This window comes from Haliotis asinina, chromosome 1 (genome assembly GCF_037392515.1).
Source record: "Haliotis asinina isolate JCU_RB_2024 chromosome 1, JCU_Hal_asi_v2, whole genome shotgun sequence".
Lineage (NCBI taxonomy): Eukaryota > Metazoa > Mollusca > Gastropoda > Lepetellida > Haliotidae > Haliotis > Haliotis asinina.
In genome coordinates this window covers 22,925,075-22,943,558 of record NC_090280.1, presented here as the reverse complement: position 1 = coordinate 22,943,558, position 18,484 = coordinate 22,925,075, and the positions used below count along the sequence as shown (strand labels likewise).

Sequence of the window (18,484 nt, the reverse complement as noted above, 5' to 3'; positions counted from 1 at the left end):
CGGGCATTTAGTGAAAGACCGTTGCGAGTAAATTGTTTGATCTTACAACAGAATTTATGATACTGCGCTGTCTTTCCATCCATTTTTTGCGGGATAGGTGAGTTAACTGACCTAGTGCTTCTGCAAATGTATACAAAATATGAAAAAAAAACAGCGTTACCCTGACAGTGTTGGGATTCATTCAAAGGTTTTGGTTAATCGGTTTTCAAATTGCGGCCGTATATGCTGATTATACGGTCGGAAATTCATAGCATTGACCAGTCAGAAGTCGTGTTAAATACTAAGCTGAATTAGAATATACTATAAATATTGTACAACGAAACTTATCTTGTGGCTGACACGGGACTGTGTCCACACATCCAGTATCCGCACAGTCAACGCATGCAATAACCTCGTGTAAGTGACATACACTGGTCAAATGTATTCATACTTATAGGATAGAGAAAATAGTACCAAACACGAACTACTACTATTTGTTAAATGATATTCCAAGTGCTGAGTTTTATTTGGTTTACAAGCATATTAATACCTGTTGTGTTCAATGATTAAAGGTCACATGCAACCAAAAAACCAAACATAATTAAAACACATTCATCACTTATTCATGACATATAATATACATTGCTGCTTTTACAAAAAGAAATAAACAAAAGATAAGCGTACAATCGCGATTCAAAAGTGCAATATTTTGTACTTGGGCTTACTTTCCCCGAAACGAAGTCCTCGGGAGACCGAACCCAGTCTTAGCACCTGGATGCGCACTCAAGAGTAACGACGGCTTCTGATTGGCTGTTTCATTTGCTGATATGCTGAGGGTTCATTGTGTGTACAGACAGATGATCTGTTTGATGGGCATTTTAGAAGTATAGCGAGTCACAAGAAAGTAAGATTCTTTATGGATAACAACTTCTTTTTGTGTACTTGATGCGTCGTTTCAGTATGGATTCATATAATGTTGTCAAACAAAATCATACACACTAAAACAAGTCGTTATCTCATGAAGAATGTATATAGAGATGTTGGGTTTGGAAAATACATGAATTCTCTGAATTTGCGCTCGATCCAATAAAAAATCATGTCAGTAGAGATGGTAAACTACTGCGTGGCTGGAATGTGTCATTCGTCCAAGTACAAAGCAGGACTTGAAACTGACAAGAGTTTGCATCAGTTATATCTCGCAAACTCGCGTTCACTTGCTTTTGTGTCCATGGCCCATACAGTTCCAGGTAATGATTTCTGAGATCGCGACATTTGACAGATCTCGTGATTTCGCTATATCGCGATCTCGTGCTTTTGCAGGAGTTGCCCGTACTCTTCTATTTTATGTACCGATCTCAATAAACACAAGAACGCGAGAACACCTGATTGCGGGATGGCCTAAAAGCGGCCAACGGGTACTACTAAAACTGGAATGCAGAATATTAAAACGAAATCTGAATTCCAGGTATGGTTTGGTTGAAAATGTATAGTTAACGATGAAAAACCAACATTCATAACATACCGAGAGTCCCAGAGAAAAGATACTGTCTTGTTGTTATGTGTTGTCTGGTTGTGTGAGAAGGTTCCTTACTTCTCTTAGCTTGTGAGGGTGTGACATCTTGGGGTCCTGGGCAGGAAGTGACAGTGTTTTGACAGCTTTTCTTTCCTTAATTAAAACTCTTGGGGTTCCCTAATTAACCTTTATTGTCTCATGCTGAATCAGCACTTTTATGTTAAAGAAGAGTGGCCATGGGCAACTGTGACATGATTATTAATATGTCTTAAAAGAAATATATTAAATCACAACATTTTGTACTATGTTATAAAGGATCAAACCAAGCATTCGCATGTACAAAAATCGTATGTATTTCCACTGTATTCTAAAAAGATTAAATTGAGCCGAAAGCCGTTAGCCCGCGAGTATGCAAATGCATAAATTTACTAGTACACATGACAGACAAAATGCAATTATATCTACCCAAATAAAACTTAGTAGAGCATGTGCCAACAAGTTTGCTCAAGCACAGCACTCTTTTCTATATAGTCTCAACAGACACACTATATCACAAGCGTTCTGTCCGGCTTGGCACGTTCCGTCAGAAGCATCTTTGACCTCTCAAATGTATCTTCAAGTGTATTCAAAGCCATAGATTGGAATCATATTTACGTAAACATCGGTAGATATGATACCAATCTAGGGATTTAACTACAATTCAAGATCCATGTTCTAGATTTAAGCTGGTTTTGAGAGCTCGGGCCAAGCCGGGCCGGACAATTGTGGTCGAGATGATGTTTAGAATGTGGGAAGGAGATCGTATCATGCATGCTTTAAATACTATGAATAGAGAATTTATGGGGTGGTATTAATTGAATATAGGCGTGGGAAACATTTTCGGGGCGACGGAAACCTGTATCCGAAAGAAGTCTAATACTTATGTATTTTAAATCATGTTTCGTTTATCGATTCCATTTTTAGACGTAACCTCGTTCAGCCAGTTCGCAGGAAACTCGTCTTCATGAGTTTTAGCCGATTCACTCTTAGTAAACTATATATGGTACGCGTTTGTGGCATAAAATTGATTATTATTATTATCATGGGTGAATGTTACATTAATCTTTTGTTGGCGTGGTGTTCATTAATGGCTTTATTAGCCAAATTATATTTGGCCCGCCGTGGCCCGTTAGCTATTGTACATTTTAATTGTAATACACAAATTAAATTCTGGACTCACATGCTTCCGGCACTGTGACTACTCTCTCACAAGGGACTTGACAAATAATAACATACAGCTGTTATTAATATGTGCTAATGATGAAAAAGAAACAAAAACAATTTTCGAAAACCCAAAATTTATCGCCCATGGGCGAGAATGTTTCCTCCCGAAGTAATATTTTGGGGGTTCTAAATAAATGAAAGTATGTCTGTAAGTATCCTGACAAATTTCAGCTCATGTTTATTTAATTCCGCTAATTGAGAGCGATATTAAAAATCTCTCCCATGGGTGGGCTCAAATACGTCTTTAGGGACCGTGAGACAAACTAATGATAGCCGTATGTGATATTACGTTATGGAGATTCTCACTGGTCTGTGAATTTTGCTGTAACTGCCGGTCTTGCTGCGAATAGCTGAGAACCGATGCGACCTTAAGCATTATTTTATCGCTCACTGACGTAAAAATTTTCCTCAGCTTCCAGACACTTTCATGATTTTACTTTTATTTGACACTTAAGTTCACTATTTCGTTTGTTAAGATGTTGAGGATTTTGAAGTACATAGGAAATTCTATCAACGGGAGCGGGCTTATATACACTACCATACACTTCGTTATGAGTGAGTGAGTGAGTGAGTTAATATTTAACGTCACATCGGCAATATCTCAGCCATATCGTGACGAGAACGTTAAATACTGAAATGAAATATATGGATACTATAAAAACCTGTCAACGACGGACAGTAAAACAACTAGAGTATCACAATTTGGATTAAAACTAGTGTGGAATGTTAAAACTAATATCACTATTCGGACAATACAACATAAAATCAGGCTACAGATTGCCAACAACTGAAGGTAGATCACCATACTAGGGACCATGGGGACTTACGGTACCTTTGCTGCCTGCATGGACCCTAGTTGGATTTACAACATCCCTTCAGCTGTCAGCAGTTTAGTCACATCTAGCCAAAAATTAAAAATACACATATACTACGATTAAGAACAATGGAAAGTTTAAATTTACTGTAAATGCTTTTGGACTTACGTACCCTCTCAGGAGGACAATAATTTTACAATACTTCAACCCCCTTCGAGGGTACAGCCACCAACAATTCAAGTTACTAATTCAAACTACCAATCATTAAAATGCATCTATTTACACAACATAATTTTCAAAATTCCACAAAAAAATCAATTTCTTTTAAAAAACCAATGATTAAATGACAACTAACAGTGCTAAAAAGGTCCTTGATAGTTTTGACATTGAAAAATTTATCCCTTGTGATGGAGAATTCAACACAGTCAAGCAGAATATGCTTGACCGTGACTCTCTCATCACAAGGGATACAAAACGGAGGATCCTCACCTTTTAAAAGGTATACATGAGTGTATCTTGTATGGCCAATACGACATCGTTGCAAAATGACTTCTTCTAATCTGGACTGACAACCCAAGTATGTATAACCAATGTAGGGTTTTATTTCATGTAGTTTATTTATACCTACTTGGGTGTCCCACTTCTTCTGCATCAGATCACGAGTGTAAGCTCTAATGCTAGCTTTGTAGTCAGAATAAGGAATAAGAAGTGGTGTCACAGATTTGTTGAGTGCTGCCTTAGCAGCAAGATCGGCCATTGCGTTACCGGAAATGCCTACGTGGCTGGGTAACCAACAGAAGACGATGTCGTATTGGCCAGTAGCAAGATCATTATACAATTCAATAATTTCTATTAAAAGTGGATGTTTACAAGAAAGAGTTTTAATAGCCTGAAGGCAAGAAAGAGAGTCGGAATAGATTATATATTGTTTATGTTTATGGCGTCTTTGAATATATTTAAGAGCTGTTAATATGGCGTTAGCCTCAGCGGTAAAAATAGAACTGTTGTCTGGTAATCTAGAAGATATTGTTCTGGATCCAATGACAGTGGCACAAGCTACTGCGCCACCGTCCTTGGACCCATCTGTAAATAAGGATTTGTAACTGCTATATTTATGTTTCAATTCATTATATTCTTGTTTATACTGTAATTCATTGGTTTCTGATTTTTTAAATGTGGTCAGTGTTAGGTCCACTTGGGGCCTAACCAACTGCCAAGGAGGAGAAGAAAGAAGACGGGAAGGAGCTATATTTTCCAGCTCAATGCCGGCAGCAGCAAGAAATGGTTTAATTCTGTGTCCTAGAAGTGGAACAACAGAAGATTTTTTATTGTATAAATCCTCGTAAAGGGGATTGAAAACACAGTTATAGGCAGGGTTAGATTCATTAGAGTATAATTTAGTAATGTATTGTAAAGCTAACTTAATACGGCGCTGCTCAAGAGATGGTTCATCAGCCTCAACGTAGAGACTGTCAATAGGTGAAGTTCTGAAGGAACCAAGACAAAGTCTTAGACCTTGGTGATGGACAGAATCTAATAGTTTCAGGTTGCTTTTACAGGCTCCACCATATACGATTGAGCCATAATCAAGTTTTGAGCGGATGAGTGATCTATACAAGTGAAGGAGGGTAGTCTGATCCCCTCCCCACTTTGAATTAGAAACAACCTTTAATAAATCGAGTGCCTTCAAGCATTTGGTTTTAAGGGATTTAATATGGGGCAAAAAGGTCAAATGTGAATCAAAAACAAGTCCCAAGAACTTGGCCTCCTTTACAACTTTGATGGGAGTGCCATCTAGAGATAGTTCAGGGTCCTTATGTGGTTTATATTTTCTGCAAAAATGTATACAACTTGTTTTGGATTTAGAAAATTTAAAGCCGTTTTCAAGACACCATTTATTTATTTTGTTTAAACAAAGCTGCAGTTGCCGTTCAATGGTATGCATATTTTTACCACGACAAGAAATATTAAAATCATCCACAAATAACGATCCATCAATTGAATCGTTTAAAACTTTCGATAAACTATTTATCTTGATGCTAAAAAGTGTGACAGACAGAATACTGCCTTGTGGAACACCCTGATCCTGATTGTAATGATCAGACAGGGTAGAACCCACTCGAACTTGAAACTGTCTGTCATTTAAAAAGTTGGCTATAAATTGAGATAAACGACCTCGCAAGCCGAAGTCATGTAAGTCTCGCAAAATACCATATTTCCAGGTTGTGTCATATGCTTTTTCGAGATCAAAAAAGATAGACACAGCATGTTGTGTATTAATTAGTGCGTTTTTAACAAATGATTCTAAACGCACTAAGTGATCGACAGTACTTCTGTTTTTCCGGAAACCACACTGTATATCAGTTATAAGGTTATTTGTTTCCAAGTACCAAACAAGTCGATTATTTATCATGCGTTCCATGGTCTTGCAAACACAGCTAGTTAAAGAAATCGGACGATAATTAGATGGATCCGTATGATCACGTCCAGGTTTAGGTATTGGTACTACTATAGCGTCACGCCATGAAGAAGGAAATTTACCTGAAGTCCAAATATCATCAAAAATATATAAGAGCGTCTCTAAACAGGACTCCGGTAAGTGTTTAAGGAGTTGATAATGTATGTTATCAGCTCCTGTAGCAGTGTCATGAGCTTGATCAAGAGCAGTATGGAGTTCATGAATAGAAAATGTTTCATTATAATCTTCCCCATTATCTGAATTGAAAGTAATAGTTTTCTTTTCTTGTTGCTTCTGATATTGCTGGAATTTTGGTACATAATTAGAAGAGGAAGAATGTTTTGCGAGGGTTTCACCCAGTTTATTAGCAATATCTGATTTATCAGTAAGTAATTGATCTCCATGTTTAAGATGATGGACAGTAGATTTAGTACCTTTACCTTTAATTTTCTGGACCATGTTCCATACCTTGGACATGGGTGTCCGAGAATTTATTTTGGATACATAATTTTGCCAAGATTGGCGTTTGTTCTGTTTAAAAGTACACCGTGCTTTAGCATTTAAAATTTTAAATTTATTTAAATTATGTACCATAGGATGGCGACGGAAATAATGTTCTGCTTTTTTCCTTGCCTTCCTAGCTTGTTTGCAGTCATCGCTGAACCATGGTTTTCGAATATGTGGAGCTGCAGAGGACTTTGGTATACACTCATCAGCTATGGAATTCAGTTCCTCAGAAAAACATTGAATAGCATCAGGAACGTCAATAAAACGTTCGGGTTGAAGTTTTTCAGCACACAATGTTTCATATAAAGTCCAGTTAGCCTTTTTAAAATTCCTCCTTGATGATGGACGTACATCAGATGGATTTACAGCTTTTAATATAGTAGGAAAATGGTCACTTCCACAGAGGTCATCGTGGACTGACCATTCAAATTCATTTAGTAGTTCTGAATTTGTAAGTGACAAATCGAGAGCAGAATAAGTCCCTGTCCCAGGGTGTAAATATGTGTTGGAACCATCATTATAAATACATAAATCATTGTCAGAACAAAAGTCCTCCAACAATTTACCTTTAGTGTTTGTAGTTACACTACCCCAGAGTGGGTTGTGTCCATTCAGATCTCCCATTATGATACAGGGCTTCGGGAGTTGATCATACAGCACTTGAAGATCGGTTTTGTGAAACGTTGATGACGGAGAAATATAGAGAGAGCATAGTGTAAACGCAACATGCAAAGTTAGTCGCACTGCGACGGCCTGAAGATCAGTAGTAAGTGAAACAGGGCTATGGATAATATTCTGTTTGACTAGGATGGAAGACCCTCCCGTGGCCCTGTCACCCGGAGGTGAAAAACAATGATATGCCTTGTAATGACGCAGGTCAAAAGTATCTGTCTGTTTTAAATAGGTCTCCTGCAGACAGAAAGCTGATGGTGTTAAATCCTGGACTAAGAGCTGCAACTCATTAAAATTAGTCCTTAGACCTCTATAATTCCACTGTAAAAGATTATTCTGATAACCTATCTTTTTGGGGGGTTTATTGGGGATCTACCCCGCACTTTTTTGGTGGGCGACAAGCTGTGAGCCCTAGAATGGACGTTTTCACACACGTCCATATCCTCAAGCGATCCGTATTTATTGAATAACTGAATTTTATTTTGTGACCCTTTCGGGGCTCTCCCACTCAGTTTCTTTGAAGAATCTTGCTGTTTACCTTTAATTTTACTGAGACTTTGCTGAGACTTTGTCGAAGACAGAGAAGATGGTTCTAGATCAGGGGATGTTTCTAATTGTATTTGGGACGTACCAGTAAGTGATTCTCGTGTTTGAGTAGATGTAGCGGGTGAGAAAAGGTTTGGGGAATCCGTTTTGACCCAAGTCAAGTTTGTCTGACAGCTAGTGGATACTGTAGATACTCTAGTTGCTGTTTCTGGCGCTCTTCTGGCAATGGAAGCATAGCTTTCTGTTTGTTCTAAGTTTAATACTTGTCTCTTTGCTTCAGCAAAGCTGATGTTTTGTGTAAACTTTAATTTATTGATTGCCATTTGCTGTTTCCAAACAGGACACTCTTTAGAATAAGACGGATGATTCCCTGAGCAGTTGGTGCATTTTGTAACAGAACTGTCACAATCCTCTGTTGTGTGTGTCTTTTCACCACAGCGAGCACACACAACGGATAATGTACAAGAATTTACACCATGTCCGAATTTTTGGCATTTGAAGCATCTGAGAGGATTCGGAATGTACGTGTCAACATTTAGATTGCAATAGCCGGCCTTGAGTGATCTTGGAGCAGAAGGTAGGGAAAAGGAAAACAGATAAGTGTTGGTTGTGACAGTTTCATTATTTTTACGAGTTGAGAATCGTTTCACATAAAGAACACCCTGATCTTTCATTTCAGAGGCAATATCTAATTCTGACATGTCAGCGAGTAATCTATCGCGGTCCCGTACAATTCCCTTACTCGTGTTGAGCGTTTTGTGTGCCGTGATTGTGACAGGAATGCCGACAAATGTCTTAGTGCTCAACAGGTTTGTTGACTGTTGCTTTTTGGTACACTCAATCAAGAGTGCACCAGAACGTAATCTTCTGATATTTTTTACGTCCCCAGCAATGCCTTGGATACCCTTCGACACAGCAAAAGGGTTTAATTTCAAGGGTGTTCTATCTTCAGTCTCAACAACTAGAAAACGTGGCCAGTATTCAGTAGGATTGGACAGTCTAAGGTCAGTATCAGTATGATCTTCTTCAAGGAGACGTTTTGTTTTTTTGTAGGGGGTTTCATACGCCATGGTTATTGTTTTTCCATTTCATCATCCGAGCTCCCCACCCACCATGGAGTATCACAGGGACAATGCTAGAGCAAGCGGATCTCCAGCTTGCAGCACCAAGGATACTCGGATGATATACTCCAGCAGAAGAGTTACAGATAACAAATCCACCAGATTGGCCCATGAGCCACCGCCTTCTGGCTTAGGACTCTAGGCAAAGTGAAAAACATCATTGTTCAAAAGTTTAAACATCTGTTATGAACAATTTCAACAAGACCCAATGGTTAACATGAACAAATCCAAATTGTGTGATGACAAATAAGTATAGTCCATACACACAGGGCTTGGCGTGACCAGCCGATTGATAGAATCGGGCCGATTCTACCACCCGTCTAGGTGAAGTAAGGGCCGAAGTGGTGTGTTGGGCAACAGGAACACGATTCAGGCTCCTGCTGCCCTCAACCACCAGACTACCGTCCTCCACCGACACGGGACGCAACCCACGGCAAACGGGTTGCCCAATTCGGCTGCTCCTTGCAACCAGCAATGGGGTGCTATGGACCTAGTTGACCCGGGTCCACACGGGGCTTTGAACGGCTCTTGGCGTGACCCAGCACCCACCACGAGGAGGTGGCCGTTCACGGGTGCCACACTTCGTTATGCAAATTACAAAGGATCTTCAAGCTATGTCATGAATTCACAATTAATTTTGTCTGGCAGCGTGACACAATTCACACCAAACGCAGAAGAATGTGTCGTAGCACAAGGGAGCGTAATTGATCGTGATAGAACGTGGACACTATTCGTTGTAAAGCGAGCGCCAGTAAACAACAACACCAACGCTTCAATACAGACACGGCGAGAGCCGGACGTTTAATGAAAAAACAACAACAAGGGAATAGGATAGCATAGGAAACGAAACGAAACGTAGTGGCGGTGATAAAACGTTCATAGAAGCGCAATGAAGATTGATAACGATCTCTTATTAACCTATCTCCGATTTTGTCTGCAGTAAACTAGGTTTCTTCCATAATCAGGTAGTGCTCTGCTGTGACGTTGCACTGATCACTTCTAAACCTAGGTTTTGAAAAACGCGTTTTGAAACCTCATATCAGGTTACATTTCGACCATGTCATAATTTAGGTTTGGAAATGGTCGTTATTTAACCAAATGAATGGTGGAATGACCATGCTTTTTATGACTGATACAGCTATCACAAAATATTACATTACTGAAAACTTTCAAAATACAGGGGATCAGGTAGTCAGGCTCGCTGACTTGGCTGACACACGTCATCGGTTCCCAGTTGGACAGATCTCTGCTCATGTTGTTGCTCATTAGATTGTCTGGTCCAGACTCGATTATTTGCAGACCGCTTCCAAATAGCTGGAATATTGGTGAGTGCGGCGTAAAACTATACTCACTCTCACACTCCAAAATACACCTGGTAACTGGTTTGGAATCCGCAACCGTTCGCTCCCTTGCGTGGAGGTTTTATCCACTAGACTACGAAGGATCCCAGAGAAGAATGAGCAGCCGTACGTGCAGGGCACGTTTAGCACGTGTTATGAACGTGCAAGACAAGGTTTTGAAAGCCAGTCGCACCGGCTGATCCATCATTTGAGGGCTGTTCCATCAATATAGTGTTCTGTTCAGTACATGTTCACACAAGAAAAATTGCACAAATTTGAATTAAAACATACTAGTATTTGTGTTTTACATTCATGACTGTTCAAATATGGATAAAATACTCCTCCTCGGTTTTGGTAGCAAATTTAACCCCTTTGAGTCGTGAAAATCTCTCCGGGCTTTGCTCGTGATTTTTTTCTGCTCTGCCCGCTTACATTTGCCACCAAACCACTTAACTTCAAACAGTGGCAGTCTGTGACGTCTCAGTTAACGCCATGCTGCCTAAACCTCGACATTAAATATAGAAACACGACTTTTTAAAATCTTTAAAATTGAAATTAATTTGTAAATACCATTTGCTTATGAAACAAGGAATCAATATCAATAGATGTTTGTATTGTCTCTTTTCACTTTCATACGAAAAAAAATCGGATTGGTTGAGCTGTAGGTCATTGTCTGAACTGATCGATGAGACTAATTTTTCAGTTTGGTAATGATTCAACATACACTAGATCGCACTTAAGGCGTGTGTGTGTGAAATATGATTCAGGTTGGCAATCTATAAAATGTCTAGATATTACCACATGTACAATGTTATATATGCACTATACGTATATGATGACGCTTCTTATTAAGTTTCAAAACGCGAAATAATATGATAACAAAACTAATTAGGATTATATATATATTAGGATTATATATATAAGGATTATATATATACATACATACATACATACATACATACATACATACATACATACATACATACATACATACATACATACATACATACATACATACATACATACATACATACATACATACATACATACATACATACATACATATATATATATATATATATATATTAGGATTATGTATTATTATACAAGTATAAAGATGTACATTGACTTCGTTACTTTTCAGTCCTCACAATGTTACCACTGGCAGATAGTTAAACTTCAAATGTTTTCATTGGTTACCATCACAATGAAGATGGAAATATTATCAAGTTAAATAGATTTCATCTCATCAATCCATACTTTAACCATCAACTGGCGCAGTAGATATTTTTCCATGGCATTGTAGCGATTTTCAAAAACACGAGAACGCGACATTGTGAGAACGCGAAATTGCGATTTTTGACAAATCTAGCGATCTCGCGTTCTCGTGTTTTTGTTCCACGTGCCAATATAGTACTAGACTGTGATTTCAAAAACACGAGAGCGCGAGAACGCGAGAACGCGAGATGGCGACACTTGACAAATCTCGCGATCTCGCAATATCGCGTTCTCGTGTTTTTGTTTCATTTACCTATTCAGTTCTATGTAATCATTAGCAAAAACACGAGAACGCGAGATTGCGACAATTGAAAAATCTCGTGATCTCGCATTCTCGTGCTTTTGTACCAATTGCATAAAATTATACAGTTCTAGATAGCCATTTTCAAAAACACGAGAACACGAGATGGCGACACTTGACAAATCTCGCGATCTCGCAATGTCGCGTTCTCGTGCTTTTGTACCAATTGCCCATACAGTTCTAGATAGCCATTTTCAAAAACACGAGAACGCGAGAACACGAGAACACGACATTGCGACACTTGACAAATCTATCAATCTCGCAATCTCGCAATCTCGCAATCTCGCGCTTTTCTGTCAGTTACCTATACAGTCATCTTGAACCGAGATCACGGGTAAGTCAGAGAGGTTGATTAATTTCTAAAAAACATGGAAGACAGAAGGAATATTAAACCATATTTACTTTTTTGAAGGCGAACTTTTTTGGGTACCTGTATAAATTACTGTCGTACGATACGTTTGTGGAGTATTTCACCAAGCAAAGAAAGTATGGTGTAATAGGGATGAATTAAGTGGTTGTATATTGTGTACACAAATAAATAAATAATAGGCATATATTATCATATATCAGGATATAGTGGTCTCGTAGACCACGAATGCTTTATGTATTTAAGCTGCAAATAGTTGTCAGCTGCCTCTTTTCTTTTAGTTTCATTTACAATTCTGTGTCACAGTTAGATCAGAGTCAAAGGTTAGTTGCTATGCATTTTAATTGTGACACACATAGTCAATTAAACCCTAATATTAATCAATACACAAAGTAGGCACAAATATGCTCATGGTAAACAAAACAAAAGTCAATATACAGTATACCATTTAACTTGTATGAATCATTTTGAATCATTTATGGTTAAGTTGTTTTCTGTTTAGTCAATATGCCGGCTAGTAGTTGCTATCTAGTGTCTGTATCTTCAAAGATTGATACATCTCACATATCATGTATATTTTATGTACTTGACACAGATTACATTTGATCAGTGTGTTGTACATATATGCGTTTAATGCATGCGTTGACTGTGGTGTTGCTGGATATGCAGACCCACTCTCGTGTCACTCACACGTTATAGGTTTCTTTGTACAATATCTTTCGCGTTACCCCCATGTTCTGTACACAGTATATCTAGTCCATTTCATTATTATACTATGTATTAATATAAATATTTTTGCTAACTCTCGTTTTGTATATCACTGTAAACCTGTGATAACGTAAGTCATCTGTACTATATTGCGGCGCTTAATCACTGTACGTGCACCTTTATGCATTATGATTATGCATTTACGATGATGATGATTATGACGACAAGTTCATTAGATGTGATGCTATGTTATGCATATTGTGTATATTTGTGTTATAACAGGGAGCCTTCTTCCACCCCGATATGGAACAGTTATGTCACTCATAACCCGTAGTCTGCGTTAATAAAGCATTGGACTCACTGTGTCATGGCCGCTACAGGAACATAAATATTAGCTACACAAATGTATTTCTATTTCTTGGAGCCAGGAGACAAAGAACTGTGTAAGTCAGGATGTTTTGCAGCGGAAGACAAACTAGTATTTTGGGCCGAAAGTAGTTAATATGGTGTCGAATAAACACCAGACAAGCACATTTTAGCAGCCTGCTACACACTACTAGCATAGACTAAGGCTTTGTCTGTGAATATATAATTTTGATTGTGACAAATAGATTGGTATGAAATGAAAAGGAGTTCAAGGGAGACCAGACCTGAACCTGACCTGATGAAATCTATACTTGCTTCACTTAGGGCTTAAGCATTGCACTGAGGGTTAGGCAGTAGGGACAATATTGTGTTTAGGGACTGTGAGACAGACTAATGCTAGCTTTACATGAAATTACATCATGTAGAAAAGCCCAGGTCAGTGATTAGTTCTATACAGTGTAGCTGCGAATAGTCGCGAATTGATGCGGCTTTATCCAATAGTTTTTCGCTCACTGACGTTAACCTTTTCCAGCTTCAGCACACTTTAGTGTTTCCGCTTATATTTGACATCCATGTTCACGATTTCGTTTATTAAATTATATCGAACATGTTCTGGATTTTGCAGTACATAAGAAATTATAACAACAGGAGCGGGCTTACATACACTACAAAGGATTTTCAAGCATTGTCATAAATTTGTTAAATGCTTGGGCAGTAAAAAGCGTGAATGAAGCATGACCACAACGCTACTAACATGCGCATGCGCCTTGACCTCGAGATAATGCGCATGCGCAACACCAACTTCTAAAACGCGAGATCGTGAGATCGCGAGAATGCGAGAAAATGAAACGTCGCATTCTCGTTTTCTCGTGATTTTGTGTTTTTGTGGCCTTATTTGACAAGTCGAGTTTGCGAGTTTGCGAGTTTGCGAGATCTGACAGCATGTACAAATGTCGAATTCTCATGTTATCGACTTTTGACAGAAACGTGCTCTGTACCAAAAACACGAGAATGCGAGATCGCGAGAACGCGAGATTTTGGCCAAATCTCACGTTCACGCTATCTCGCATTCTCGCACTTTTGGCTTTTTAAAATTGCTTCCAAAGGTCGAGATCGCGAGAATGCCCCTTACAGTATTCCATAGTATTGTGTGTACATGTGTGCATTGTGTGTGTGCATGTGTGCATTGTGTGTGCATGGGTATATTGTGTGTGTGAATGTGTGTATTGTGTGTGTGCATGTGTGTATTGTGTGTGTGCACGTGTGTGTATTGTGTGTGGTATTTATGTCAACTATTCCAGAGATATGCTGGTTCTTCTGTATTTATCATAAAGCCAACGGATATTTTCGGTATCCCTTGCGGTCATATGCGGATACCGATGCAAATTAGAGAGGTCATATGCAAATTTTAGTGACTACTTTCACACTGTAAACAAACACGCCCATCTATTGGCGATCGTGTCCAGATTGACGGCCGTGCACTGTGAGTGCCTTGATGAGAGAAAGTTGTTGTCTCGTAATGAGAGATATGATCTCTCTAATTTACATCTGAGAACTAGTGGTTCGGGGTCGGATCCGTTCTTTTTCATGATACCGATGAGTAATTTACACATGAGACTGGAGAGTTCATAAGGGGTATTGTTTCGATGGGGAGAACATTATATTTGTTGTTCAAAAGTTTAACTGAAAGTTTCCCAAATTCCATATGTGTTTCTTGTCATTTTTCAAACTAAGTTAATATTTGGTGACAACAATAAGTTCTTCAACATAAAAGTTGACTGGGAACTACATAATGTAACGCAGTCAAATGAGTGATCATTAGAAAACTGCGTGACCGAGCTTGTGACGTCACGCATTACTACGCACAAGGGTCGCTAAATACAATGTTTATTCCCAGTGCAGGATATTAACCATGCCAAAAGACATATATAAGCCGACAAAGAAGCTTTATCGCAGGTTAACATGAATAAGTGTATCCGAGTGCACCAGTCTTGCATCTTTTACCGCCTCTCTATGGAAAATACTGTTAACTCGATTCAGTAAGTAGTTGCGCGGTAACTATCATATTTAATCAACAAAACGGTTTGAAGCATTAAGATCCAGTCAACACGTATTCCCTGTTGTAACTGTGGAACACTGAGTGAGTGAGTGAGGATCCTTGGCGTGACGAGAGAACACTTAAACTGTTTAACATTTAATAGATGGAAAATTAATGAACAAGTATAGAGGATTTAGTAAAAACATTGACATTGTAGTACATTGACACAAGCGTTAAGGTTAAGGTCTTTGTTATATTTTTTCACAGAGAGGCCAACCACACCTACCATCACCGGACCTGCCTCACCTGTATCAGGTGAGAATGTCACCCTCACATGCTCCTCCTCCTCCCGGAGTCTGCCCCCGGACCACCCCCAACTGACCATGACCTACATCTGGAGAAGGGACAGGACCCTGCTAGAATCTGGTGATGAGTCTCCTACAGGTGGAGATGACCTGACAATAATTCACGCCAGCAGAGAGAACTGGGGAGACATCTACAGTTGCCAGGCTGTGGAGGAGGGACTGAAGTCTGACTGGAGTCACGAACATGTGCTGGATGTTCTCTGTGAGTAAGAACCTACCTTGCTTTAGGTAACAGAACCTCGTATTAAGTATCCTTGAAACTCTGCTGAGTCACACTTTTGTGACAAGTTTCTTTCGCAGAAGTTCTGTGTAAACAGAACAGAAATCATTATTGTGAAAGTCCTGATAGGAATGAGCGACAGGTTTGCTTCAATGATCAGTTGAAAGTTTCAAAACTGCGGCTGGACCCCGTTCCTCAGAGCGAACTGTCGTACGTCTGTGGTAAAGTATGGGAATTACGATCGCTTTGAGGAACGGGGCGCTGGTATGATCAGTCGGATATGTTGTCAAGAGTTGCGCATAGCAACAGAGTGGGTGGGTGAGTTACAACGGTGTCCCAGCTGTAGACGGTACTTATTGTTAGAGGAAAACAACTTGATACGATCGTGAGACAGGGAGGTTTGCCATTCTTATGAATCCCAAGAGCACAGGCCAAACTAACCAGCTGGTCTTTATTCAGACATTTACGTCACAGACGGAAACTAGACTTATATCTCAGAAAAAGACTTCCTTCCTAGCTGACCATCTCACATGCATTGCAGATGGACCTGACCAGATACACTTTGACGGCATAAGGGGCAAACTGGAGGAAGGGAAACCTGTAACGACGAGATGTTCTGCTGACTGTAACCCTGCCTGCACTGTAACCTGGTGGGACACATCAAGACAGATGGTGATGACAGGACACAGCAAGGTTGGGTTGTCTATACCAGCTGTAGATGTGTCTGTGTCTAGACAGTACATGTGTCACGTCAAGAACACACATGGGAGTGCATCACAGAACCTGACACTGGATGTCTTCTGTAAGTCAACACTCCTATAATAGAATCTATAACATACAACCTGTCTTTTGGATGACATCTGCCTTTTCATTCACCTTAACGTGATGGAACACCTGCGAGAACACCAACGGCAGTGGTACCCAACGATTCAAAATCATTAGCCGTATCAACTCGTAATATTGATAAGAACGTCAATCAAATGTCAATATCACGACAATGTTTTTGTAAAATCAAAAAGCAGCCAAGCGGCACAGATGCCTCCTAATCTTCCCTTTATATGTGACACCAAATTCGACACTTTTCCGCCTCTTTAGAACTTCGCCTGCACTAGTTAGATCGCTGATGTTTCCAACGTTGCATGGCCTCCTGTTGAACTGGCGTAGACAGTGAGGTTGATGGGGATGTCCTGTGAGAAAGATTATTTGAGATGAACATCGCATGTCAACCCATCAAATATGTCTGAATCAGATTGAAGTCTCATGAAGACCCGTGATGTTACTTGGACATTGTTGAACGCTGACGTTGCATGGTCTCTTGTAGTGCTGACGTAGAGAGTGACGTTGTTGCATCAAGTTGACTGACTCTCTGACTGACTCTCTGACTGACTCTCTGACTGACTGACTGGTTGACTCGCTGACTAACTGGCTGATTAACTGACTGGCTGGTTGACTGTAAAAGCGATGAAGTTCTTAGAATGGTTTTGGATCGTGTCGTTGTTGTGTCAAGTTGACTGACTCTCTTACTGACTGACTGACTGACTGACTGTCTGACTCGCTGACTAACTGGCTGATTGACTGACTGGCTGTTTGACTGTAAAATCGATGAAGTTCTTAGAATGGTTTTGGATCCAATGACTGTATCACTTGCAATTTGACCATTACCGTTGAATCCGTCTGTGAAAATAGATCGACGGGCGTTGTAGCGAGAACGCAACAGGTTGTAATGCAGTTGGAAAGTGTTATTTCAAATGAACTTCTCACCCACCCACCCACTCAATTTCGCAGATACGGGGCAGCCCTGGTTATATTTCTAATCCTGGTGTACATTATATGTCTGGTATTTTGTAAGCACGTCATGTACCTTAAATAAAGCAACGTGTCTTGCATGTTTATTTTTTTCTGATAAGTAAACATGATTATTCTTTACTGAACTGAATATTGTCCAAATTAAATGTTTCAGCACGTGAGGTTACTGAATCTGGTGTCGTTTCCACCGTCCCCGTGACTGCTGTCTGTTCGGTCCTCATCGTGGTCATCGCCGTTGTCGTCATAGTTGTTGTTTGTAGAAAACACAGACGTGGAGGTAATACGGTGTGATGTGATAGCGTCTTGCCTGAGTGTGTGCACGTATACATCGTCACTAAGTTATCCCACTGCACATTCTTATATGTGGTGAATAATGTAGGACAGTCAGGGATAAGGGCGTGGTGGTGAGGAAGGGTGAAGGGTGAAGGGGGTGGGGTGAGGAAGGGTGAAGGGTGAAGGTGGTGGGTGGCGAGGAGGGATGGTGGGGGTTGTGGGGGTTGTGGGTGGCTGGGTGGGGTTTGGGGGCAGGGGGTGGATGGGTGGGGTGAATGAGGTGTCCAGAGCAAAGCATATAACAATACGTTTGTATATAGCGCCTGGTGTCTAGATGTCTATTTGCACTCACACTCAGTAGAAAGCTAGCTAATAAGTATTTCCATTCATACTGACATTTTCGACGATATGATCATTTTGTCCTGTCTATACTGACTGATCCTGTTTAGGCCTGATTTGCAGCGTGTCTGTGGTGTATCTTGATAAAATGTTAAAGTGTCCTTGATGGTGTCAGTAAGTCTCTTGTGGAGAGATGGAATCTGAGACCG

At 39.8% G+C, this 18,484-nt stretch overlaps 1 protein-coding gene across 1 annotated transcript in view; it reads left to right on the top strand.

Moving 5' to 3' along the window:
- Positions 1-18,484, top strand: part of LOC137260961 (hemicentin-2-like) — a 67,436-nt gene that overhangs the window by 17,529 nt on the left and 31,423 nt on the right. Inside the window, exons 12-14 of the mRNA XM_067798575.1 lie at positions 15,540-15,839; positions 16,399-16,659; positions 17,818-17,940. Coding sequence (XP_067654676.1) covers positions 15,540-15,839; positions 16,399-16,659; positions 17,818-17,940 — 684 coding nt within the window. The remainder of the gene's footprint in view (positions 1-15,539; positions 15,840-16,398; positions 16,660-17,817; positions 17,941-18,484) is intronic.